General features: G+C 47.3%; 1 protein-coding gene across 2 annotated transcripts in view; it reads left to right on the plus strand.

Annotated features, from left to right (window-relative positions):
* The window catches only part of LOC135400931 (uncharacterized), a 217,024-nt gene that overhangs the window by 166,802 nt on the left and 24,882 nt on the right, over window positions 1-25,340 (plus strand). For both annotated transcript variants that reach the window (XM_064632951.1, XM_064632952.1), the window contains exon 4: window positions 17,497-17,777. In XM_064632951.1, the coding sequence (XP_064489021.1) occupies window positions 17,497-17,777 (281 nt within the window). The remainder of the gene's footprint in view (window positions 1-17,496; window positions 17,778-25,340) is intronic.

Raw genomic sequence — 25,340 nt, forward strand, 5'->3', positions numbered from 1 at the left:
TTGATATGTAAAATTCTGGAAGCTGCAGTTGCAAAAATGGAAGTGTTCCTATTGCAATAGTACATTACGACTACAAGGTAACGGACTAAAAATTTTATGTTTGCTTTGTTAACTGTCGAGTTCAACTAGCCAAATTAGATTGATTTACTCGTGTCGACTTTTACATTTCATTGCGACCTTTTTACCAACCTTCTCATTGCGTATTGGTATCTTTGCTGTGGGCTAACTCTCTAAAAGTACTAGGTTTGACGGGGACTTTTCAATGTATTTTTTTTTGTCGGATGCTAGTCCAGCAGCATATCTTACGATTTTTATTGTGAATGACTTGCTTCAGGCTAATGTGAGTGAAAATGAGTGAGTGAGTAAAAAAAAGATGTCAATTGCTATAAGAAGGAAATCGCAAAATATTTTGCATTTTACCACTTTTGGTAGCGCACACAGCATGAAGCACGAGGCAATTAACCCAACATTTCCACCACGATGTCAAATTCTCCTTCCTTCACAAGAAAGAGAGTAAAAGTAAAGAAGTAGTACAAACCGTAATTATAGGTCGCAGCTGCCATTCATGCTAAGGGCGGTTTTTCCCTTACGAAAATAAACGTCTCCTTTCAATTGACTAAAGTCAACGTATGCCAGTGAAATGTCAATTTACATTTATTCTATGGGTGATTGATTTCTTATCTTTTTCTTATTGATAATTGGCCGGTGCCTTTATATTGACTGGTGATTGGCTATTTTCAATTGAGAATGGGCACTATGTTTATTGACTCTGACTGTGTTATATTACGCGGTGTCCGCGAAAGCTGCAGGTGCCCTGTGCCCCCTGAAACAACTGGTACGATATCCCTGCTAATGCCAGGCGCCACACTGTACAGGACGTATTGAAGAGTTACTTGTACCCACTAATACGCGAGACACATTGTGCCTCTCGAGTTCCCTAACAGAAAGATGACGTCCAGGATTCGCAAAACAAACGAAAAAGAAAGGAAGAAAATGCTCCAAGGACATCGAACTTGAAACACCAAATTTTATTGGCTTGCACATACCTTTAAATTGCATTCAGTACATCATCGTTTGCCGAATGGAAAGCATAAACGGCTCACTAATCCCAACACACATATGGAGCACACGTTGCACGGACACACAACCCATCCGATGCACCAGGCAGTCCTCCAAACGTCGAACACACAATCGTCGAAACTTCGAACAGGCTGGCACTGCAAAGCTCAATCAAGATAATCCTTAGTGACGAACAACTTCCTGACGAACTTCCTCAAACGAAATGGGCGACGAACAATTGTCCCAAGCAAGTGGCACCAGACACGTTTCGATCTGAGAAGCAGTTGCAATTTTGCACACGTATGTGTGACCGTTAAGACAGGAAACAACCTGTAAAGAAACCGAAGTGAATATCACGCTGGTATTGTTCCAACGTGAATGCTGGAATAGTACGCCATTTTGTAACTCACGTCCTTGCAATCGATACAGTCCTACTGTCACCTATAACGAAAGAATACAATTAACCTCGCTTGTAACGTACATCGTCGCTTCACCGATGTTGCCGATCCTCTCCTGCCGCCATTTGCAATGCGTCCACCGTCTGCAATAGAATGTACTTCGATGGTTAAACACGAGTAAAACGCAGGCGTCGTACGATGCATCATAGCTAGGTTGACTTACCTTAAGGAAACATTAAACCTGTACTTAAAAAGCAAGGTTGTCATCCTTCTCAAAGGCGAGGTTGCAGCGCAGACAACGTGCAAGAAAGCTGGAAGGAATGCACTGCGGAAGAATACGCGGTGCCATGTCACTCCTCATCGGCGGAGCGCGGAGCAACGTAGTACGCTCCCAACGAAGGCACACATATTCAGCCGCAACACGCATTATTCAACAACCACACGAGTACGCGGTTCAAGATGCACACATATTATTCAGCGGGTACAAAGCCGTTTCATACCGACGTGACGGCTTTGTACCTGCTGAAATTTGGCGATGGGGACCGCTGTGGCTTGCTATTTGATAACCGTAAAGGCTGTTTTCAGACGGTTAGGGCTTCCATTTAGTGCCGAGGGATGGTTACGGCCAGCCGCCGGAATTTCCCGTAGATGCAATGCCAATATTTACACATATATTACGCAGCCAATTAGGGATATTCGGCGTGGCTCCGTCGGTGGCGCCAATGTTTTCGTAGCGGCGCGTTTCGCTTTAGTGCCGAGGGATGGTTACGGCTGTGTACCGGCTGCACTTTCTGAGGGAACTTCTTTAACCGGCACGTGTCCGTCACAGGGTTTAGAGTGTGTGGTATTACTCAGTGGTTAATTTAAGCTTAGGTAACACAGACTTGCATGTAACCTCTCTCCTTATGATGAAATGGCCCAGATTCATTGCAAAAGTATAAACTGAGATTGTTTCCATTCATTAAAAAGACAGCCGGGACCTCAACGGATATTCAGGTTCCGCTTGTAAAATATTGTACTCCACACATACATACACTCTGTCGAACAACAAGTCTCAAATGCAACTAGTCTGAGAAATCAATTTAATCGAAGAGGCTCGCCATATCTGGTTTCTGCATCAGCCTCAGTCTGGGACAAGCGGTGACGCCATGACAAGCACGTCACGGAATGTTTAAATGTTTAAATATTGGCTGGGTCAATTCCTGATTTCTGCCTATCTCCATGTTTTCGCCGTTCCGGTGCTGCTTTAGTGTTGGTTTCTTGTATAGTGGAACATAGCGTACACTATCATCGACTGTAACAACTTACCTCAGGACACTGTCAATGTCATCGACCCCCATCAGTTCCGTATTGCATTGCAGCGTCACTTCGCTGTGTCATCAACATTTTTGTATTTTGTACAGAATTTTTTCGTGTTATTTCCCTCCAGTTCCTCTTTTTTGTTGTTGTTGTTGTACACTTGTTGTTGAGTATGTACATGTTGCCTGGCCCACCCCCCTCATGTAATGCCCTCTGGGCCCTTAAGGTGTATGGAAATAAATAAATAAATAAATAATACAGCCTTTGCCTCGAGATCGAAAGGCACTTTGCCATTGCAGTTTACTGGAAGCTTGAAGTGACGATATGTGGCAGCATCTTTACTTGATATTATTATTATTATTATTATTATTATTATTATTATTATTATCGTGAGTGTGCAATGTACAGTATATTGTGTCATTGTACAAATTCTTTATGTAAGCGTACAGATACAAACAATTGTGCTGGAAGACAAAACAAAGTGGTCAAGCTTTTGTTTCTTGGTACCAGATGTGCAGAAACTTGGAAAATTTAGAAAAATAATGCAAAATTCAATTTGCTGCCAGTTGACTTATGGCAATTAAAATGTCAATTTGTGTCAACTATTTGTCAATTGGCTTTTGATGGACTAACGTCAATAAAAAGTAAAAGAAAGTAGGAAGTCAATTGTTAGTTAACAGTAAATTTTCATTTTGGTAAGGGTTGTAAGGAAGGCGCAGTTCGGAGGCGTCGGGTGCTCGAACGCCGCTGATTTCCACAGAAATAATTTCCAGCATGTCATTACGTGTGGCGAGAAGCATCCAGACTCTTTTTTTCATAAAACAAGGTGATGAACGAACACGGTAGCTGGATCACTCCTCGTGGATTTGCCAATATGTCAATGCAGCCGCCGCGTACGACTCCCAGCACGGTTGCGGTTGTCTCCCGCAAGGCGGCGCGGCGGTCGCTCTGCACACCGCCTATAACCGGTGCTATACGTACGTACAAAGCTCGCCTCAGCTTCTTCCCTTTGTAATTTTAAAAAGACCGTGAAGGCTCTTTTGATATACAAGGGTCATGCAAGTTTCACCGAGGCTTCTGCTCGAGAACCAGCTGAGATTTTCAAAGATTACAGGCACGGTATGGGGAACAGACGATGCCAAGGCAAAAGTGTACAATTGGTGCAGAGAGTTTGACGAAGGACGGAGTAGGGGTGACGAATGAGCCACATGTACACGTTCGTCCGACTGCAGTCGCGCCAATGAAAATCGCAGACGTCGAGCAAGCAATCTGCGAGAACCAGACATGTACAAAATGCTGCGCAAAAATATTTAAAGTAAGATACCAAATACTACGCGTAAAGAGTACTTAAAATAGAGTACAAGATACTGAAAACTAAAAGAAGTTTGATTAGTGTATTACTTTGAGGGGAAGTGCCTCAGGGACTGTGCGACAAACTGGTGGCGCCGCTATGCGGCCTCCGGAGAAAGTACCTTGCGTGACAGCCGTCGGGTAGCCAGCTTTGTTTACATGTGAAGTGCGAGCGTTTTTTTGTGTGCGTTTTTTTTCTACACTTGAACTGTTGCATCGTAACTCTGCGAACACCTAAAAGAACTCTTCACTAGGGACCAGATGTTTAACTTCTCGTGATTTCTATGCTTCCAATACCACCGAGGTCACTAGACTCGCAGCGCAGTAGCGTTCGTGACGCGCGTTCGACCATTGCATGAGGTGTGCACAACATAAACGAGTATATTTTATTTCTTTTGTTCTAGTTTCGATGAAACTGAATGAGGACCTGCAAAAGGATAAATGATTTACAGTTGCCGTTTCCGTGACGGTGCAACGCCGCCGGATACTGTAGCACCGTTAGATGCACCGACCAAACGGCAACTTTATTTCGGGATAATGATTGGTATGTTTCATCGCCATAGCCCAGAGACGATATTTCTCCCGGTAATTTGATTGAGCCTCACAGTGAGAACGGGTCTTCTACGTGTCCTAAAAGTTTAGTATTTGCGCACCGACCATTTCACAACCGCCGTGACGCAACCCCACGGCGGTAGCCGAGGTAAAGATGTTGGAGAAACTGAAGTACAAGGTCCGAAAAGCGATAAAAACCGGGCTGTTTTGTGGTACATCTAAAAGCGATAAAACCCCTGTGCAGGCGACACAAAGAGACAACACAGACGAAGCACTGACTGACAAACAACTTTAATGGCAGGGACATGGGTCGGGTGTGCAGTTGCTATATTTAAGATGTGTCCCTGCCATTAAAGTTGTTTGTCAGTCAGTGCTTCGTCTGTGTTGTCTCTTTGTGTCCCCTGCACCGGGGTTTTATCGCTTTTAGATGTACAAGGTCAGACAATATGTTGTGACCACACGTGTTCATTTGTATCTAATTTGTATGGATTAAGCGGACGCACGATGTAGGTTTCAGTGACGAAGCTATGTGCGCAATAATGTGTCAAAAGGACGAAAGGAATACCAGACTCAGTCAAAAACATGATGTCACAAGTGACTGGAGTCAGAGAAATGTGCCTATGACTGTATCCCCTTGCGCACTGTTAGATACATTGTGAATATGGTGGTTGCTTCTGTGCAGTTTGTCACCGTTTTCTTTGTTCGCGCCCCTGGAAGGTTTCACATTATTCGCGCTTCAAAAATCAGCCCTTCTAATTACGGCGGTCGCTACGCAAATGTTCAGTTCCAGTTGAGAATGCATAGAACGGGCGGCGTGATGCACGGATACTCTCAAGAGCGCCGCTGGCGGCGCTGGCGCGACGGAGCAGCGCCCCCCCCCCCCGCCTTTAGGTGTCGCACGGTCCCTATTAGCAGTAAGTGAAACGAGTATTCTGAACGTGGCCGTACAAATGGAATGAATAAACTTCATCCGCCATACTTAAGCATATCTTTTATTTGTAAGGTCTTGGTGTCAAGTAATGTTTGGCGAACTTTGGTGATCTAAAATAAACTTTGGTGATATGTTCTGACCCAAAACTTCGTAATCCCTCCTGTATGTCAGCTTGGGTCTTTCAAGTTCTGGCGCGTGTTTATTGCTTTGGTGATCAAGGAAATAAATGCCGGGAGTCTTGTGTGCCTAATCCCCTCGGGATTCACCTGACAATATTTACCCTTTTCTGGCGAAGGGGTCGGGCTATTGACAAGCAAGGCCAAGCGTGGGAGCAGCTTATTATACAGGAGGATAAGTGACAGATGCGCGAATCCCCTCCCACCCAAGAAAAAATAGAAAGAAAGATGGGGGAAGTTATAAGGAGCTGACATCTGGACACGGCGGGGAAGTGTGCTGGATACGGCTTGACTAGGAAAGAGGATAATGCTTGACGAGGAAGGTTTTCAATACTTCAGAAATACTTCTCGCAAAAAGTATTGAGTGGAGTACCTCGCAAAATACCGAAAAAAGTATTTAAAATACTGTATTTTGAGTACGTACTCAAGATACGTACAAGTCTGTCGAGAACCGGCGCGTAACAGTTCGAGAGATTGCAGCCCAGCGTAACATAAGTGTCGGTATATGGAGACAATCATTCACGAGCACTTACTGTTCCGCAAAGTCTGTGCAAGTTCAGTTCCCCGACACCTCACTTGTGACCAGAAGGGAGCGCGCATGGCAGTCCCTGAGCAGCCGCTAAACCGATTTCAATCCCAGGGAGACACATTTTTGCAATCAGTCATCACATGTGATGAAACCTGGGAGCATCATTTCAGCCCAGCGACATAAGGCTTCCCCGCCGCCAGAGAAAAGCTTCTGAGGGTTGGATCGAGTCGGTTCGGTTGGTTCGGAGAACCCCCGTACCCAGTTCATGCCAGTGGACGGAGCTCTACAGATTTCTTGCATCATGGGAGGTAAAATTATCTATCTACGTTCGGGTATACTTGTGAAAGATTTCTGTTTACTCAGGAAAATTGTTTGAGCAAACACTATACCTCGGCCCCGAAGGCAAAATCAATAAGTGCTGTTCTTCGACCACTTTTCTTTTATCTTTCAAACGCGGTTTCCGATATTATAGCGAAAGACATGGAGTTCTGAAGGAAAGTAATTAGTTACTGCAACTATACAGGGTGTCTTTTCCTGCGATACAGATTTTTCATAAAAAAACTATAAGGGCTATAGACATCCTGTTTTAACTTCTTATGTGTTCTCTGGGCCGGCGGACGTTCGTCGTTAATTAAAAAGTTAATGAACGATTTTTACGTAATTGGTCATTCGACGGTTGAGCAACAGATGGCCAAGAACGTCCGCCGGCCCAGAGATGATAGAAGTGAAAACAGGATGTCTATAGCCCTTATAGTTTTTTAATGAAAAATCTGTATCGAAGAAAAAAGAAACCCTGTAGTTACTCAAGCAAGAAACTATATAGTTGCAGTTGAACATTGCTCTCTGAAGAAGAGTAATTTGTTATAGTTACTAGTTTCTCAAAAACTATAGTTACCTATGTAACTTGGTTACTTCCCAAATCTGGCGGGAAAGTCACATCCTTCTACCTCCTCTTCCCCATTCTCCCACCCGCAGGAACAGCCCATGTAAACACAAGCGTTCTGATCTCAGTCTCTGAGCGTTCCGACTCGGCGCGCTTCTAGCGCGCCCATGTAAACGGGTCCATTGACGTAGAATCAGCTAGCAAGCTGAGTTAGCAAACTTCAGAATCCAGAGAACAGGCGGCGTGGTGTCACGCGCCCAGACCGCAGCTGGCGGCGCTGTCGCGAAGGAGCAGTGCCCCCCTTTATGTGTCGCTATTAGCAGCAGTAAGTGAAACGCGTGTTCTGAACGTGGCCATACAAATGAAAGGAATAAACTTCATCCGCCATACTTAAACATACCTTTAACTGCAAGGTCTTGGTGTCAAGTTCTTTGGTAGGAATCTGAAGGAGAAATTGAATTTCATGTTTTAGTCTGTATTTAACAGATGATTAAAACCTGATGGTCGAGGATGTAAAAGCTTTTAAATAATATCGGTTGTCTACTTCAAATTGCTTTAAAGGGATAGTTCGCTCTCCAAGCATCGATCCGGTGATTTCTGTTGCACACGGTAGCCTTTTTCGAGCTTTATCAGATCCGTGCATTAGTTTCCGGCAGCTCGAGCGGTATGATTTCTTGTACGCATCTCAAAGCAATGAGATCCACGCAAGTAGGCTTTCCCGCGGAGAAGGACGTGCGCGCGACGCCAGTCTGAGAACAGTGTGACCACAAGAGGGCGTTCCCGTTTCCCTGGCATCGACATGCGGCTTCCTATCGCCAGCCCTGAAGCGACGTCACGAAACGTCACCAGGGGAACGGAACCAGGCAAAGCCAACGGAACCAGCCTTTATTCTCAAAAAGCTGCTGTAACTGGTCTGTTGTTCCCGTGTATGCTAGGTATCCACCGTAAGACGATACCTTTAGGACGATACACCATACACCGTACGACGACATAGGACGATACACCGTAGGACGATCCTACACCCTCTTTAGGATAGGACCTTTTCGCAGCGCAAGAGTAGATGCTAATGCCGTTGCGTATATAATGGGAGCAAGGCCTGCGAAACCAATAAAGCCTGCAGTGCTATCAACCCGGGTGCTGAGCAGACGATATTGGAAACAGCCGCGATTTACATTTCCTACAACGCTCTCCCTCGCCTTATCGAAAACGAACGAAGTCTTAACGGCGCTACTTGTTCCGCATGTGGTAGACGTTATTAGATTCTCAACGGTATGCTCTGCTCAGGGTGCCTTGCGCTCGTCTCCACATTAGCGGGCCAATTACAAGAGCCAGACATGCCGCTAGAACTGGAATTCAGCACATCGACAGTCCTCTGGTGCCTTCGCCCCAATTTCAGAACAGCTAAGTGGTTCTTCTAGTGGTGCTGTGAGAAGTTCGTGTTCTCTTCAAGAAATGAGCCTCGCAGAAAGACCGGTCTAGTGCACCTCTCATCCACAGTGCACCTCTATCCCATCAGTATCGTTCATCCTGCCTATGCCTCGCTTTGAACTCATCAACGCTCTTGTTCCCCCCTCTCTTTTCTTTTTTTTTTTTTTTTGCTATAGTCGTGACGATGCCCACTCGTGCGCAGCCAACAACAGCAAGCTACTTCGACACCCACTCGTGAAATTAAAACTGACCGCTCCTGAAAAAGACTAAATGAAAATACAAATACAAAACTCGTCTAAAATACAACTTGCTTAAATGATAAATCCCACGATGCGGCGCGAAACCGCGCAGTGTTCTCCGGAGCATTGCTGTTTGTGCGTACCTTCGGCGACCCCCTGCATGTTATCTTCTGTGCGGACACGCCGCAGCGTGATTGCACCGAAGGGGATTGCAGTTCTGCTCAAATTTACCGCAAGTGCATTCGAGTTCGAGTGGGAAACGTCTAGGGAAAAAAAGAAGAAAAACAAAAAGAAGAAAAAACGCTCGGGTACACCGCGCTAATAGACCTCTGCCTGTTTGTAAACAAATGACGTCATAGCGTTCGACAGTGCCATCAATCTGGAAGAGTTGAACAACGCTCGAAGCTTGGGGTGAACAAGGTCTCACCCGAAAGCCACTGTCTTGAGGGGATTACGATGGTCCCTGAAAGGGACGCGACCTTCGGTCCTACTTTTCTTTCAATGGGAGGCAGCGAACAAGTACCCATTCGTGGAACCCAGCCCTCCCCTTCCGATTTGTTTCGGTTTCAGTCTGTCTACCAACGTCATGATGGCGTTTCTCGGGTAGAGGTCTATTCGGTTTCAAATTTGCCTGTAAGAACAACGTACCGACTTTACTTTGCCTGTCCTGAAACACTGTCCCAAACCAGCTTACCCAACGTGGCAAAGCAAGAACACGATGGTGTATGGCGGTGACGGTGCATGCTATGCGACGCACACCAGCTATTTTTCGCGTAAGAAATGCGTATAACAAATAAACATTTGTTGCAAAGTCATGCCATATATCAATTCGCATGTGACAGGAATAAAATTATGTGCGAAAGAGCCATTGACAGACATTATAGCATTGCTGTGAACAGCGTTTACTGCAGAACGTATTTCCCATGATTCCCGCAGGCTCTGGTGATACTCGCGACAGATGGCGCTGCGACTTTTGCAAACTGTTTACTTTATAATTCAGTTAGTGCCACGTTCACAAATCGTGTTACAAAGCTTAGAGGGCAAAATACAGATATTCTTAATCGCTGCTTTGCTTCTCCCTCGGCGATGAAACTCCCATATCGTCATCACACAATAAAGTTGTTGTTGTTCTCAAAAACTAAAGCCATCACAAACAGGTAGGCGGAAAACAGGCGTGGCGGAAAACAGGCGTGGCGAAAGAAAACGGATTTTGAAGGATGTGTGAAACAGAAGCACGGCTCGTTGCCGTCGTTGTTTCGTAGGAGCTCATATTACTCGTTGCAAACCGTGCATCAAGGAGGTGGGGGGTAAGGGGTGGGAGAAAAAGGAGAGAGAGAAGAAGAGAAGAAAATTGTCACCTCAGTGGTCCTTTCAAGAAGCTAGCGGGGTTAAATGGGAGACATTTAGTGCATTAGAGTGCTATATCCCTGACAGACGGGCACGGTAAATGCGATTTCCCGTAGCATTCACCGTGCATTGAAATAGCATTTATCGTGCTCGTCTGACAGGGGCGACTATACCATTAAGGCCTTTAAAGAAGATGACTTCAAAGAAGCCCGTAGAGGCGTGAACGCTATATCATACGCGGCATTGCCATATGGCAGCCGGTACTGCCTTATTAGTGGCGTTTTCAGAGCGCACGTGTAGGAGAGTAAGGCGAAGACACGGAAGGAAATGCGAACGTATAAAGTGCGCTGAGGAATGTTATGGCATGAGAATACGAGAACGAAATATACTGATGCGAACCTTTTCTCAGCACTCTAAAATATTAACCCCGTACTTCTTTTCTGCTCGATTTGTTCGCACCTGCTGCCGAGCCTTCGTTCTTTCTGTGCCTTATTTACCCCTCGCAAGGCTTATGGCTGCCGCTCTGCATGAATCAACTTTTCCGTGTTTTTCTTTAGGCCTGCACATTTTAAGGCGTTAATTGCGCCCGTTGGAAAGGGTATTAAAGGGGAGTGGAAATAGCATTTAGGTTTCTTAAAAGGCTGCTTAATTCGACAGGCGGTACTTCAGAACCAATGAGCACTCAAAATATTTTTCCAGTGCAAGGTATTGCTGCAGCGTAATTTAATTTGCGAGAGCGCTCTTAATGCGCAGCATGGTGAGGGAGGGACTGGAATAAGAGATAGGACATCGGGACGGCTATGGGAGAATATTCTCTTATTCTTTCTGGCAAATTCGTCTGCTATGACCAGGACAAGACGCAACGAAGGCGTTCCCTGTATGGCCGTACCGAACGGTGCAGCGTGGTTGATCAATGGCGGCTTCTACTATCTGACTATGGAAATCCGACCATCACAACCCTTCTGGTTGGTTCTGACCGTCACACGCGCGCCCGAGCTTCGTCACGTGTGATCGTCAACCTCGTCAAGATCGAACTGTGCACGCGTCAGATGCGCTAGGCTTGTATTTCTTACGAACTACGCCCTGCTTCTTGCATAAAAAACATTACGGAGTGATCTTCCAGGATCGACGAGGAACGTCATCATGACGTTGGTATACAAACTGAAACCGAAATAAATCGGAAGGGGAGGGCTGGGTTCCACGAATGAGCACGTGTTCGCTGCCTCCTAGTGAAAGAAAAGTAGGACCGAAGGTCGCGTCCCTTTCAGGGACCATCGTAATCCCCTCAAGATCCTGGCTTTCGGACGCGACCTTGTTCGCCCCTATTGCTTCGAGAAGAGTTCAACTCTACCAAATTGGTGGCGCTGTGGAACCCTATGACGTCATTTGTTTACAAACAGGGAGAGGTCTATTGAAGGCCTCTCTTTTTTTTTCTTGCACTGCCCCTTTAAAGAAAAAGTTCGGTCCCTGACTACGTTTACCTAAATATATCTAGCAGAAGGTATTTGGCTCCGAACAACCATTCTGCAAGCCCTTTCGCCCTCTCGAGCTATTCGTATTCTGACGTGACCATGACGTGCTTCATAAAGTAGGTCGTGGTCCTGACAGTCGGCAGCGGACCGGCATCTAGGGGAGGACGAATCAGAGAATCTCCACCAGCTCGCGTGACCTTACCGTTACGTGTCAGCGTCCTCTCCCTACACCTCCTCTTCACGTATTCTCTGCAGAATAGACGATTTCAGAAAATCCCAGTGCTCCTTGCGTACGCGTTGCATCCTGGGAGATTACTGGAATGAACCGTCTTTCACGTTTCGTTTTCGCTTACCTTGACTCCTCTTGAACAATCGGCCGAGAAAGGAGGACTCGAAACAGCTTGGAGACCTTCTCCTCCTTTGTTATCAGCAAGTTCCGATAGATCAAAGCGGCGCTAAGCGCTCTGGAATTTTCTGAGGTCGCCTATTCTACAGCAGGATAGAACGAAGTCTGGTGCCAAGGAAACGGCCCACATGTCTTCGCCCTGACGTCGCACGTACGTTTTTCTGCGCGCAGATTTCCAACTCTTCTTCAAACTCTTCTCGCGGATTCCAATGATTTATATTGCCGATAGAGGCAAAAAATGAAGCAGGAATGCATGCAGTAAATCAGGCAAAAACATGCCCGCGGAAACAAATATCTACACACTGGTGCTTGGAGAGCGATCATGCATCCGTTTGTAAGGACATCCGTGATGCCGATGTTGGTCGTCATCATGGTGTCCGTTTTCTTTTTTCATTCCCTTTTAGACCCTTTCACTGTTTGCAAACAAACGGCGCAAACCGGAAGACCTACGGGGCACAAAACCGGATAACGCGTGCTAGCGCACCCTGGCGGCGCAAGCCGGCGAAAGGATCTTTGCAAGCAACAGGTTTAACCGGAAGACCAACGGGACGCACATCCCGCTGACGCGCGCTGACGCTCCCTGGCGTCGCGAAAGTGCCTAAGAACGCCAAAAGAGCTAAGCGGGAAACAGAACCGCAAAAGTGCTAAGGCGCAGGCAGAGAGGGAGGGAAGTAAGACGACACGTTTTCTGGCGTCGGTCTGTCTTTCTTCCCTCCCTGTTTCGGATTATCATCCAATTACAATGCACAAGGTCAACCAGGGACATGAAAGAACCAGCACACACACACAAAGGACAACACTGGCACCGAAAGCGATGCTTTGTACCGTCCGGTTCCGGTTGAACCTCAGCCCCACTTTGCAGGAAACTCTGGAGTTGCAATCATGAATGGTTACAAACCACGACACCAGATGGCGGTTTCACTGGTTGTGCATGGGTGTATTTCTGAGGTCGCATCCTCGCTGCAGATGTACTGACAGACTTCTGGGAGTCGTTGTACGCATATTCCTACGTCTCCAGTGCACAGCTTATTTGTCTTTAATCGTAGAACGGTAGAAAACGACGATCGGCAGAAGTGTGATTTTTCGTGGTTGAAACATGCTATTGTGAATTATCCATACCATATATAAAAAATAACACGTCGTAGTGCTCTCGGCAAATCATAAAACGACGCTGCGCACAAGACTAAACAGTGCTAACTTCTTTTGTTCTCGCTCAATCTCTTGAAGAACAACAGCAGTTATCGCGAACATTGCCTTACTCTCGGCTCCAATGTACTTGTGCAGAACCCTCCATCAAAAAACGGAGGCCGTAGCGTCCTTGCCAACGAAAGCAGCTTTCCAGAGGTGTTAGTATTGTCAGGAAGAGGCACGCACAAGCGGCGCAATCCTTTGACGAAGTTGCGCGATTTCAGTGCCCTGATCTTGGACTTTCATATAGCGATCGTTATCGTTATATTCAAAGGTCGCGCGCTCCTAAGTCGCTTTGGTAGGCTCCTACAAGAGCTCGTGGCGAATCATAGGCCGAAGTGATGCATTTAACTCAAGATCGGGTGCCAGTGGAGGAGTGAGACCGCAGCCTTAATGCCTCTTAAAGTATGAGTCAAAGGAGTTGAGAAGCGCCTTTAAACTCAGTAAATGCATGGTTGGCACAGTTTGCACTGTTGCAGTGCCCAGCCTGCTGGCCAGCATCAGCCCCATCCCATCATAATTCCTTTGTGTGTGTGTGTGGTTCCATTTCATTCGTTGTAGTCCATGGAGCCGACACACAAAGTCCCACATTCCTCAGTTGACCAGCTTTTTTTGGTGTTGGGTTTTTAAAACTGAATTTTTTTCAAGCCACCGTCGACGGCGGGGCCGAACAGCGCTGGGACGCATCGGCGGACGCGGCGGCGTTCTATCCGCGCACGCTTGCCCGGAGACCTCGAAGGTCACCATACCGAAGCCGGTCAGAACCATTTATAGGGAGAGTTTGGCCATCCTGTGATCTTTTGCCGCCTCATGGGTGGAGCCTATTTTGACGTCAGAGTCGTCGTTGCGCCGCTCACAAAGCCTGAATCCAAGCAGAATCCGCTTATCAGCCATCTGGTGCGCGCCATTTTGATACTGTCGGCCAGCTTTGTTGTCGCAGTGAATGCAATATACAGGAATAACTGGCTTATGACCCACAGCCACCTGTGATAAGGGGGGCTCTATTGCCAAACTGAAAGAGTTCAAGGACGAAGGGCTTTCGAAAGACGATGTACTCACGTGTCTTCTCTCCTTGGATTGTAAACAATGATCAGCATCAATATGGCGTCGGCGACCGGTTGACGACTAGATAACAAGAGAGCACGACCACGGAGGTTGTTCAGCCGTGACGTCGCATGACGCGTTTGAAGTTAGGCTCCTCCTAATGGCAAAACTCTCCCTATAAACGGCTCTGAAGCCGGTCCGATGCCGGCTCCCTCTTTTCAAGCGCCTACGTCGTCATGGAAACGGAAGAGAACGTGCCTCCTTTCTCCACGTCGTCATAAAACGTCTTTCCAAAAACGGGCGAGGAGGTTGAGAGCTGAGGGCGATGGCGAGCTCGCCCAGCGCGTGACCTTCGGAATGCCACAGCTTCGTAACACGCTATTGCAGAAACATAAGCGTTTTCATGTGCATGTTTAGTTCATATAGATCAACATTTACGAGATGATTTCTTCAAAGGTTTGCAAATCGTTTCAAAACGAGTAACGTGTTACGTACATCCACCAAATACGAATTACGGAAAGCTATCGAAAGAGACTGCGTAATCAAAGGTGGTTAAACTCCCGCAGAAAATTACACGGAGCCGCGCCCGGTGGCATCAACACAAAACTTTCATTGCAAGTTTCGCATGTAGGAAATGGCCTTTGACACCCCCTTTTCCGCTTCCTCTTCTCACTCTTCCGGAGCGCTGTTTATCTATGCATCGTTTTCGTTTATCCTGCATAGAAACGGGTAAGAAGCAAGTTCTACAGCAAAACGTGATGCAAAAATTCACTATTCAGCGATAGTTTAAAGAAAATTCCGCCCCTTGTCGTGCGGTAAGGCTGTCCACGGACGAGACCGCTGCCTTGGAGCGTGTGAAGAACAAAACGCTACCAGCAGCGTGTTGACCATGCGACATTGGTTGAATGGTGGTGGCAGCGTGTTATTGCCGAGCGGTCTGCCTGCCTGCCTGGCAGCATGTTGCTGGGGGGGATCGTGCGTCCTGGGACGACTTCACGGGGAACTGTGCCGCCATTTGTCTTACAGAAGTACAGAGGGCCATCAAAAAAGTTTCAAATTAAGACGTCTGATGAAAGTGTGTGTGTCATTTTACCGAATAGCACGAAAGGTTTTGATGTGTGCAATTTGTTTCCCAGAAAAAAAAAAACCACATAAACATGGCTCCGCCCGTTCACGGTATAACGAGGATGAGGAGGTATGATGCCACGTCACCGATGACGTTATAAGGAGAACTCGTTCTCGTTCTCCGGTCAGTGGGGGTAAGCGCCTTGTTCCTTTGCCGCAGTAAACCAGTTTTGCAAGTTCCGCCGGAGAATTGGGGATAGAAGGAGCGGCCGAACCATTACCGAGCCAAGAGAAAGGCTTTTTCAGAACCCCGAACAGCCGAGTAGCAGACGACAGCGGAGTAGCAGACAACATTTCTCTAGACCAATCGGCGAGCATTCTCCTTATAGCGTCAGCGCGAGGTTCCAGGCAGATCACAGGCTGGTACTGCTCTTCACCGCCGTTGCGCACGGTCGCTTTTTGCGATGTATTTTAAATTCAATTTCTGCGATAACTATGACTCTGTGGTCTGAATTACCTCGCATGGTGCATCTTACCGGCCTACTTAACAGTTTTATAGGAAGAAAACAGGGTGTTAAAAATGACTTCTGTGCTACTTTAACGCGTCTGAGAAAACACACATTGGTTGGAGTGGGCCACAAAAGTAGTCCCGCGCAAAGCTGCAGCGTTTTCTTTGTCAATCATACCTACAGTTGTAGCACCAGCAGTAACGATCGCGTGGATATCGTCGCAGCGTGGTTTTCGCTTGCCTGCGGTTTCTAGGAGTTATCTGTTCTCCCACTAGCTTTTGCGAAAATGTTCCCGGGTGCCCTGTGCGATGCGGCATGCAGCAGCATATTCTGCCGTCGCAGCCACGCTGTAAGTTGGTGGGACGTTGGCAACGGTGCAGGAAAGGTGGTAAGAACTTTGTAGTCGACTTTGTAGTGATAAGGAAGAGCGGCTCAACGTCGACACACTTCAGGAACTTTCGGGCTTTTATAGGAATGTAGGGAAGTGCTGACCGAAGCATTCCTTGCCGAACAGGCTCGGTTGCAGATCTAAAATACTGCGTGTCAAAGAAGCTCAGTTTTTCCGTGGCTTTGCTGAGACCTGCCATCTCATTGCTTTTGTCTAATTCGAATTGAATGATACACAATAGAAACTGCAACAAAATACACGTCGTACTACCACCATTTCATAGGAAACAAATCACAGCAGCTGTGCGTGGTGCGACACGCGATACTAGTTCTTATAAGGGAGTTTTACTGTATATAGGGATGTGTCCAATAGGGTGTACGTAGAGCCTGAAGTTTTAGGGTTTTACCCGATTCTTCCCCGAATTTGCACCCCGAATTGAAGGTTGACACTTTAGGGTGGAACCCGATTTTTACCCGGCAAATTTCCTTCACTGGGATGTCTGTAGGAATGCAATAGCTTATTCGTTTGGCAGCAAATGCAGTTACATCACCGTTTGTACCAAACCAGTACTGTTTGTTTGTAATAGAGCCCGATTTCTCCCCAAATTTAGTGTACTGGAAGTTTTTTTCACCCGAATTCGCATGAATTTAGTGCACATGTTTATTTACCCGATTTTTACCCCCCGAATTTAGAAAAAAATATTTCCCGAAAACTTCAGGCTCTAGGTGTACGGTGTACGTAAACGGAGTGAGGGCCAGAGAGCTTTACAATAGGGTCTCTCCACCACAACTCAAAAACGCAAGCACTTTGCGCGTCACGCGGTGGCCAATTTTGCGTACAAAAATTAATTTAATTTGAAAAATACAAGTTTTACAACATATCGCTGCGCAAAGTAAGTTATCTTACATTAAACTATGTGTGTTTCTTTTACTTCTTTTCCGTGGCTTTGTCTGTCACACATTTCGCGCCGTGAGAGGGTGTATTCCCTTTGTGTGTACTTGATGCGAGTTTGGGTAGCCACGCTATTTTCAAAAATAGCGTACGCCCCCCGAAACGCAAAGCATTTGTTGGGTTCTGGGCAAAGCGCTTGGGCAAAGCTATCTATATGGTGCGAGCTGTATCCTTATTCCCAGAAATGTAAACTGACGATTCAAATTGTTGAACTGGTCCAACAATAATCTATTAATTTTGACAATTGGCCACATCTAATTTTCAGTTATATGTTTGTTCTAGGTGCTGAACCAACGCGGAATGTGCCAGATCATTCTGTTCCTGTCGTCTACGTTCAGCTTCTGGTCCGTCTGGCTGACGGTGACCTTCACCGCTGAACGCTGCCTGGCTGTCCAATGTCCCCTATGGCGGCTCCAACTCAGTACCAGAAATAGAGCACGAATCACCATTGTGGCTACATCTGTGGCGTCACTGCTGCTCAATTCCTACCTCCTGGTACTCACGGATGTAGTCGTGCTCGATAACGGCAAGTCGGAATGCGAACCACGCCCTGACTTCGAACAGTAAGTCAATTTATTAAATTTGAAGTGAGTGGCACATCGGGAGTGGACACAAGTGTGGCTTAAAGCGAAAGTTCGCTCCCCAGCCTAATTGAAATCAATGGGTGCGTTAAGTAACGGCTCTGCAGAGCGCACTCTGTCCCTCTCGCTCCGGAGCTTCTGCTAAACGGGTTTAAGCCAAGAGAGCGTGTTGCGTGTGCACGTGATGTGTGCACGTTGCGCGTGCAAAGCGCTTCTAGGCCTCTGGGTGTCACTGAATGTTCTTTTCCGGTAGAGCCGTCTTCCGATCCGGCTGTCTGCAGCCTTAAAAGGAATAAATAAGGTGCAGGTGGGTCCGACTGGAGAGGAGGGTGGAGAGCGCGAGACGCAGTCCGACGGATGGGTAGGAGTGCAGGAGCGCCACGCTCCGGAAAAAGAGTGACTCCGTTTAATAAAAAGGAGCGCTCTGGAACCGCTACCCAACGTGCCCTAGCGCCCTCGACCGACTTGTCCCTCGTCCATTAGACTTGAGGAACGGGGCACTGGACGGTTGAGCGGAGGCGACCAGCGTTCGAAACCCCAAAGAAATGCCATATTGGACTGTCGCGGCTCGCCTTCCACATAATTTTTGGCAATCTTCTTCCTTCTTCTTGCACGCACACACAGAGATAGATAAAGAGAGAGAGAGGGAGAGAGAGAGAGAGAGAGAGAAACAGAAACATTCACTCTTAAAAATGAGTTGCACCTCTAGCACGCTTCTAGCCAACCATCACCTCGAATGGCAACGTTCTCGCCCCTGGTTTGTTGACGTGCATAATGGCTACAAAAGAGGCTCCGCCTCCCATTTTCAACAAACCAGGGGCGAGAACGTTGTCATTCGGTATCATGGAGGAAGGAAACACAGGAGCGGCCGTTTCGAGCAGATTTCCGTGGGACCCCTCTGGCGGTCGCTCCTGTCAAAACCGCCATTACTTCCTGTCCACCACGTGATCCTCTCTAAAGTTTCGGTTTCGCAACGCTTTGTTGCTGGCGCTGCTTTTCATGCTTTTCCAAAGTCACTTACTCTTAACATGTGAGTACCACTGCGGAAACAACGTTTTGTTAACGTGTTCTTACCACGGTTGCGGCTGTCGTTCAACAGAAAGCAGCTCTGTCACGGGAATAACGTTTCCTTCGTAAGCACGTACTTGACCGGTTGTTTCGTACCCCTGTCTGTGAGAGAGTCATCTTGAATCGTTCCTTTCCAAGCTGGCGCTGTGCTACAGCTGCAGATTCAATTGATTTCCTCCATCGTTGCACAAATTTGATTACTGGCATGCTTTACCACTTCAGCTACAAACACACAAAACGCTGCCACGTCGTCACAAAAACATCGCTGCCGCGAATGATGTTTCTAGTCCTGCGTAGTTGTTCTGCAGACCCTGACCGGTCTTGTAGTAGAAGGGTAAACCAAGAGTAAACCTCCGAACACACACAAACAAAGCTGGACGCGCGGCGTTCATCACAATGCAGATATCTGAACTGCAAGGCAATCACGACTCCTGCCGTCTGCTTTGGCAGCTGGCTTGCGCATGCTCTTGGGATCACGTGAGCGGTCACATGGTAGACAGGAGCATCCCAGAATGCAGTGCAAAGCTGGCACGCCCGTCCCAATGGCAAAAAGTTCGAAGGGCCGCTCCTGTGTTTCCTTCCTCCATGTTCGGGATGATGGTTGGCTAGGAGCGTGCTATGTGGTGAAACTCATTTTTAACTCATTTGCTATGCGTTTTCCTTTTCTTTTTTTTTGGCTATAGTCGTGACGACGCCCACTTCTGTGTGGCCACCAACGGCGAGCCTATCCTGCCATCACCCCCCCCCCCCCTCATTTTTAAGAGTGTACGTTCTGTTAGGATGAACCATCGCAGTAGCTCTCTCGAACTCCCCCTGTCATCATCACCAATTTATCTGTTCCTCTTCGAACTGACTTTTGGATCGTCAGTCGCCCATAGCCCATACTACCCATACCCATACTACTACCATTTCTACTTCGAGGTATGAACGTGACCCCAGCTTTATTTTGATTCATAACAAATTGGCCAAATAAAAAACTCCACATAAAAGCGACACGCTAAAACGAAAGATCCAGTTAATATAACGGGCTGCATGAAGTCATCTTCAAAAATAAGAGTTACGCAGGTCTGCAGACGTACTATTCATTATTCTTCATACCCCTGCAGACCAGCGTAACTCTGGTTTTTGGAGATGACTTCATGTAGCCTGTTTAATAACTGGACCCTGTTGCACAATCTAGGGCTACGAAAAAAGGGCGAATCCAGCTCGCTGGAAACAAAGCAGCTACACAAAACCTAGTCAGTGACACTTTTCACGCACGTACGCTGGTGTTCACAGACGGAACCGTTCTAGCGCGCTGTAGGGAGACCGGGAAGAGTTGTCACACGGGTCAGTTGTCACACTCGTGTGCCATTTTCCCGTTGTTTGTTAGCGGCACGAGCAACCACTAACTGAAGAAATTTTCTTTGTCGTGGAAAGTATGGCAAGGTACACACAGCACAAGACTTGTTTCTGTCACGAGTAGGTAAAATTTGCCGTTCTCGCAATTTTCAGACTTTGCACGACACACACTAAAGCTCTAAAGAATGCACGAGTTCGTAATGTTTAATTAACTTTCGGAAATCTTGTCACGCATTTCCAGAGGAATACGCTCCACAGTTAAGTCCACAGCTGAGATAAACTCACTGCGGGTGTCATACGGGTCAGTTGTCCCATACGAGCCGGGGTAAGTTGTTGGTTGCAACTGACAGTGCCAACTATATCAGCGAGGAAGTGCTTCGGTAGCTTTTTTAGTACATCTTGGAGATCGTGTAATACTTTAGTGCCGTTTTTTTATTTACAATGCGGGTCATTACCAACCAGTAATGGCTTGCATGAATCCTGTACAGCTAGGACAGAAGTGGAAATGTAAAGTGTAAGGCTTAAGATAATAGGTTCTTCTCTGCTCGGTTAGTTTGTTTTCCATGTGCACTTCCAGTGATATTTCATTCGGCACACCTCCACAACAAAGATCACGACAAAATGCAGCTGAGACAACCTGCCCCGCTACTTTTGCTGAGTACTGTCACACTTAACAACCTCCACGCAAATCTCTTTTATAAACTATTTTTGGAGGCCAGCTTTAGTGTAATATGTGCGTTGTGTAGCCAAAAGATCGCACTAAAATCGACCGTTGGTTTCATCAGCCTGACGAACGTACTTTCGTCCCAGCAAAGTCAGAAGTAAAAACTGTAACAACTCTATCCCTATCAGAACATCATGTGACCAAGACAAGTCAATCTGTGGAGGCACCTTCCTGCAATGGATCATCTGCCACGTCAGCGTCAGTGGCAACGAAAAAGCGGACCAACTAGCACCTGCTGCGCACCACTGCAGTAGCTCCAGTTTGTCAACCCGGGGAGACAGTAACAGTAACAGAACATTTGTACTCAATGAGATAGCATTTACATAGCACTCTGGGATTCTGGAAATCCTGCTAAATCATCAACTACATCTCTCGCTGAAATGACCTTCCCGCAATACACAAACCCTGCTCTTCAGGTACGAAGAGGAAGCGCTTTCACTAACTCCAAATTATAACGCAAATTGCTGACACTATCAGCAAACTGAAACAATCGGACGTATCCTGCTTATGCACTGCAATGAACCTGTAGCGCCACCGCCGTCTAACGATTGTCACGATCCTCGAGGACTGCTTCTTCCCTCTCGAGCTGGCAATTCCTTTCGCGCAGTGTCGAAGTGGCATCACGCAGTAAAGACTGTTTTTTCCCTTTCTGTCGGAGGCCGAAGGCAGGTAGGCGGTCTCTTCGGTCCCCTCCCCCGTGACCCCGGTTTCCTCCCCGTCTCGCCGGGTGCACTGGGACTCGAAACCGCCTACCTGCCTTCGACCTTAGACTCTTTTTGTGTGCGCTCTCCGATCTTCTAGAGGGGGGAGCCTGTAGCGCCACCGCCGTCTAACGATTGTCACGATCCTCGAGGACTGCTTCTTCCCTCTCGAGCTGGCAATTCCTTTCGCGCAGTGTCGAAGTGGCATCACGCAGTAAAGACTGTTTTTTCCCTTTCTGTCGGAGGCCGAAGGCAGGTAGGCGGTCTCTTCGGTCCCCTCCCCCGTGACCCCGGTTTCCTCCCCGTCTCGCCGGGTGCACTGGGACTCGAAACCGCCTACCTGCCTTCGACCTTAGACTCTTTTTGTGTGCGCTCTCCGATCTTCTAGAGGGGGGAGCCTGTAGCGCCACCGCCGTCTAACGATTGTCACGATCCTCGAGGACTGCTTCTTCCCTCTCGAGCTGGCAATTCCTTTCGCGCAGTGTCGAAGTGGCATCACGCAGTAAAGACTGTTTTTCCCTGTCTGTCGGAGTCTAGTGTGGACCCGTTTCCTTAGACTTCCACAAAGTCACTGCAGTGCATGTGCTGTGGTGCGGGAAAAATACGCTGGCCACTGCAGGAATTGTACGCTGGATCTACATGCTACATCGCAGAGGAAAGAAAAAAATCTTTTGCGGAAAGAGATTCCAAAACTCGCAGCCTAGTCTGCTTTCTCCAGGAATCTGCACTCACCCAAAGACCATGAGACAGAGTTTCTTTGCTCGCGGTCTTCTCATCAAGCCTGGTAGTGAGCGGCCTACGTCTTAGCTTCCGACCGTCCTCATTTCAGCATTTCATACATCGCGTCCTGGCCTACAGTCGTGACGCTGCACACATAAGTGAGGCCAACAACGGCAAGCCGGCCTCGTCACCACCACCTACACCGCCACGTTAGACGGGCTCTTATACGGCGCCAGCTTTGTTTGTGTAGTATTCGGATTTATACCATGGAGACACTAAAAAAAAAGCCAATATGAAAGAATCCTTCCATCGGAAGACATGTAGTCGTGCCGTTGAGAAAAAAAAATCTATCGCTAGAACAGCCAACTAAAAACGGCCCCAGAATGCACCGGCGCATAAGTAACGGTCTCTTCGAAGTTTGCACTCCAGTGCAGAAGATTATCCCCGAGAACGTTTACTCAAAAGCTTAGTGTCTTCGTGGGTTTCCTCAAGCGCGTTAACAGTGTCCCTGCACGCGATCTTCCCCGTCTACCATGCCGCCGCGTTGTATGCCGATCACTCTACGAAGGTAAACACACATGCTTATGGATAAAACAATCTTTTCTTGTTTGACTATGGTACCATACTGCGAGTCTGGAAGAGATGCAGAATCGCTAGGCTTCAATTTCGCGTGTAGCTATCCAGCGAGAAACAAGAAAACTTTCCTTCCCACGTCGTGCATGGCGTGGGCTGACGTTATTCTGTTTGGTTTCCTGCCGATAGCCAGCTTAGTGTCCCGCTCGTTTGGCGGTCGTCACTGGCAAATACGCTAAGCGAAAGGTGATCGCGGTAATCCCGTTAGGACCAACGACTGGATGTGACCCCCTCTTGCAGAGGCTCCACAGTTACGGGTATCCCAGCCACTACTGTTCATAAGCGCTCACCGCGTTGTAGCGACAACTTTATTTTAGTGATAATGATTTATGTATGTCGTCGCCACAGGCAGTGCTCTACCCTGTTAACGATAAAACAAGATGCGCGTGTTGGGAATAACTGGACATGATGGTGAACGCAGGGAGACACGGACTAACCGACAGGTATAGTCAGTGTATCCTTGCGTTCATCATCGTGTCCGTGTCCGTGTCTGCCTGCGTTCATCATCGTGTCGGTCTATTCCTATTGGTGGCGGTAATTTGGAGAAGATGTAGCAATGATCTTCACAGTGAAGGACTGAAGTCCTGCAGCGTCCTGGAGAGCCAAGCAGTTCTTTTGGGGCACGGCGCTGGTGAGCTGGATTTGATCGTGGCCAAAGTAATCTTGCCACAGTGAAACAGAAAGAGTTTTTCTGATTTATAGACACTCGAAGTGTAGTCCGTACACTCTTAGAAAAAAGGGTGGAGCAGTTACACATTTTAGGAGGTAATAGCTGTCGCATATGTTGTGCCTAAAAGGTTGCAAAGGTCTACCTGTTACCTGGTGGAAGTCTGCACAACAGATTAGCGCAAATGCCAAAACAAAGTTTAGTCGCAGTTAATTATCTTCGTTGTACACAATATGCTCAATGTCCACTGCACTGTCAATGCTGGAAAAGCAACACTTTTGCTTTTGCAACACGCCATTGTTTCTGTGGTTGTAATAAAAGCTCTTACGCACATTTTGTGCTGCACCTGCAAAGAGGCGGTAACAGTCAATGTTACCATCCTTTTACACCCTTTCATCAGACGCTGCGTTGGCTTGGCTGGTAACTACACAGGGTGTCCCAACGAAAAAGGGCCAGGGGCTAAAGGAAAAACGGAGTGCTCTACACAAATGGAACCAACTGTACGTGCTTGGCAGTTGTGTGGTCTATCCAAAAATATTTTTTTCATGGCCCCTTGTCAATTAATTAGCGGTAATTAATTTTCTAACTTTTAATTATCGGTTTTAGCTCTCAGATGTCAATGAGGAAGTTGTAGTACATCTCGAAAAAGACGCAGCTGAAGTGGTTCGACGTTGCTAAGCCTTGTGGTTTCGTTTTTTCCCGGGTTTAATAATTGGTTTCTGAAGCCGCGCGCACCACAGAGCGCTCCCCATAATTCGGCGCCCGCGCACGACGATTGCAGTGCACTCTGATAAGTGTGGCGTGAAACAGGTGAAATATCTTCCTCTTGTTTGACGTGGCCCAAGGATGGTCTCCAAGCGCTAATCTCAAGGTCAATGTACGCCGGAGGGCGCTGGAATCGTCGCGCCCGGGTGCCGGATTGTGGGCAGCGATCTTCGCTCCGCCCGGCATCTGAAACCAACTTTTCAACCCGGGAAAAAACGAAACCACAAGCCATGGCGACCTCGAACCACTTCAGTTGTGTCTTTTGCGACATGTACTACAACTTCCTCATTGACATCTGAGAGCTAAAACCGATAATTAAAAAGTTAGAAAATTAATTACCGCTAATTAATTGACAAGGGGCGATGCAAAAATATTTTTGGGTAGACCACACAACTGCCAAGCACGGACAGTTGGTTCCATTTGTGTAGAGCACTCCGTTTTTTCTTTAGCCCCTTTCGGTGGGACACCCTGTAGAAGTTACCACCTTTTCACGCCCTTTTTCCTGAGAGTGTACAGGCAATGCAGAAGGATGCGATAGATATTTCTTTCAAGTGACCACGGTGGCGGCAGCTTGCGGAGTCCACTTGTTGTAAGCGGGGACGCAAAGTGAGCAGTAAAAGCGACATCGAGTCTCGCCCGATGAATGAACGCAGCACCTTAACGAGAGCTATTTCGCGGCATCAGGAAAGCGAGCGCTGGATCGACAACACAAAGCATAGATGTGGAAGGAGTGTCAGTTGCCAACAGGCGCAGGGCCGCAAGTTCCACGGGCTAAAACAATGATATCTATTTTATTTGTGTTACTTATAAAATGAACTTTACTGAAAGATTCAGCACGAAAAATATAAATGTCATCAGCGAACATCGCGCGCTTTCACGAATTTTCGAGATAACCCACAAAACTTCATAGTTTCGAATTTTCCAAG

This window comes from Ornithodoros turicata, chromosome 7, assembly GCF_037126465.1.
Source record: "Ornithodoros turicata isolate Travis chromosome 7, ASM3712646v1, whole genome shotgun sequence".
NCBI lineage: Eukaryota > Metazoa > Arthropoda > Arachnida > Ixodida > Argasidae > Ornithodoros > Ornithodoros turicata.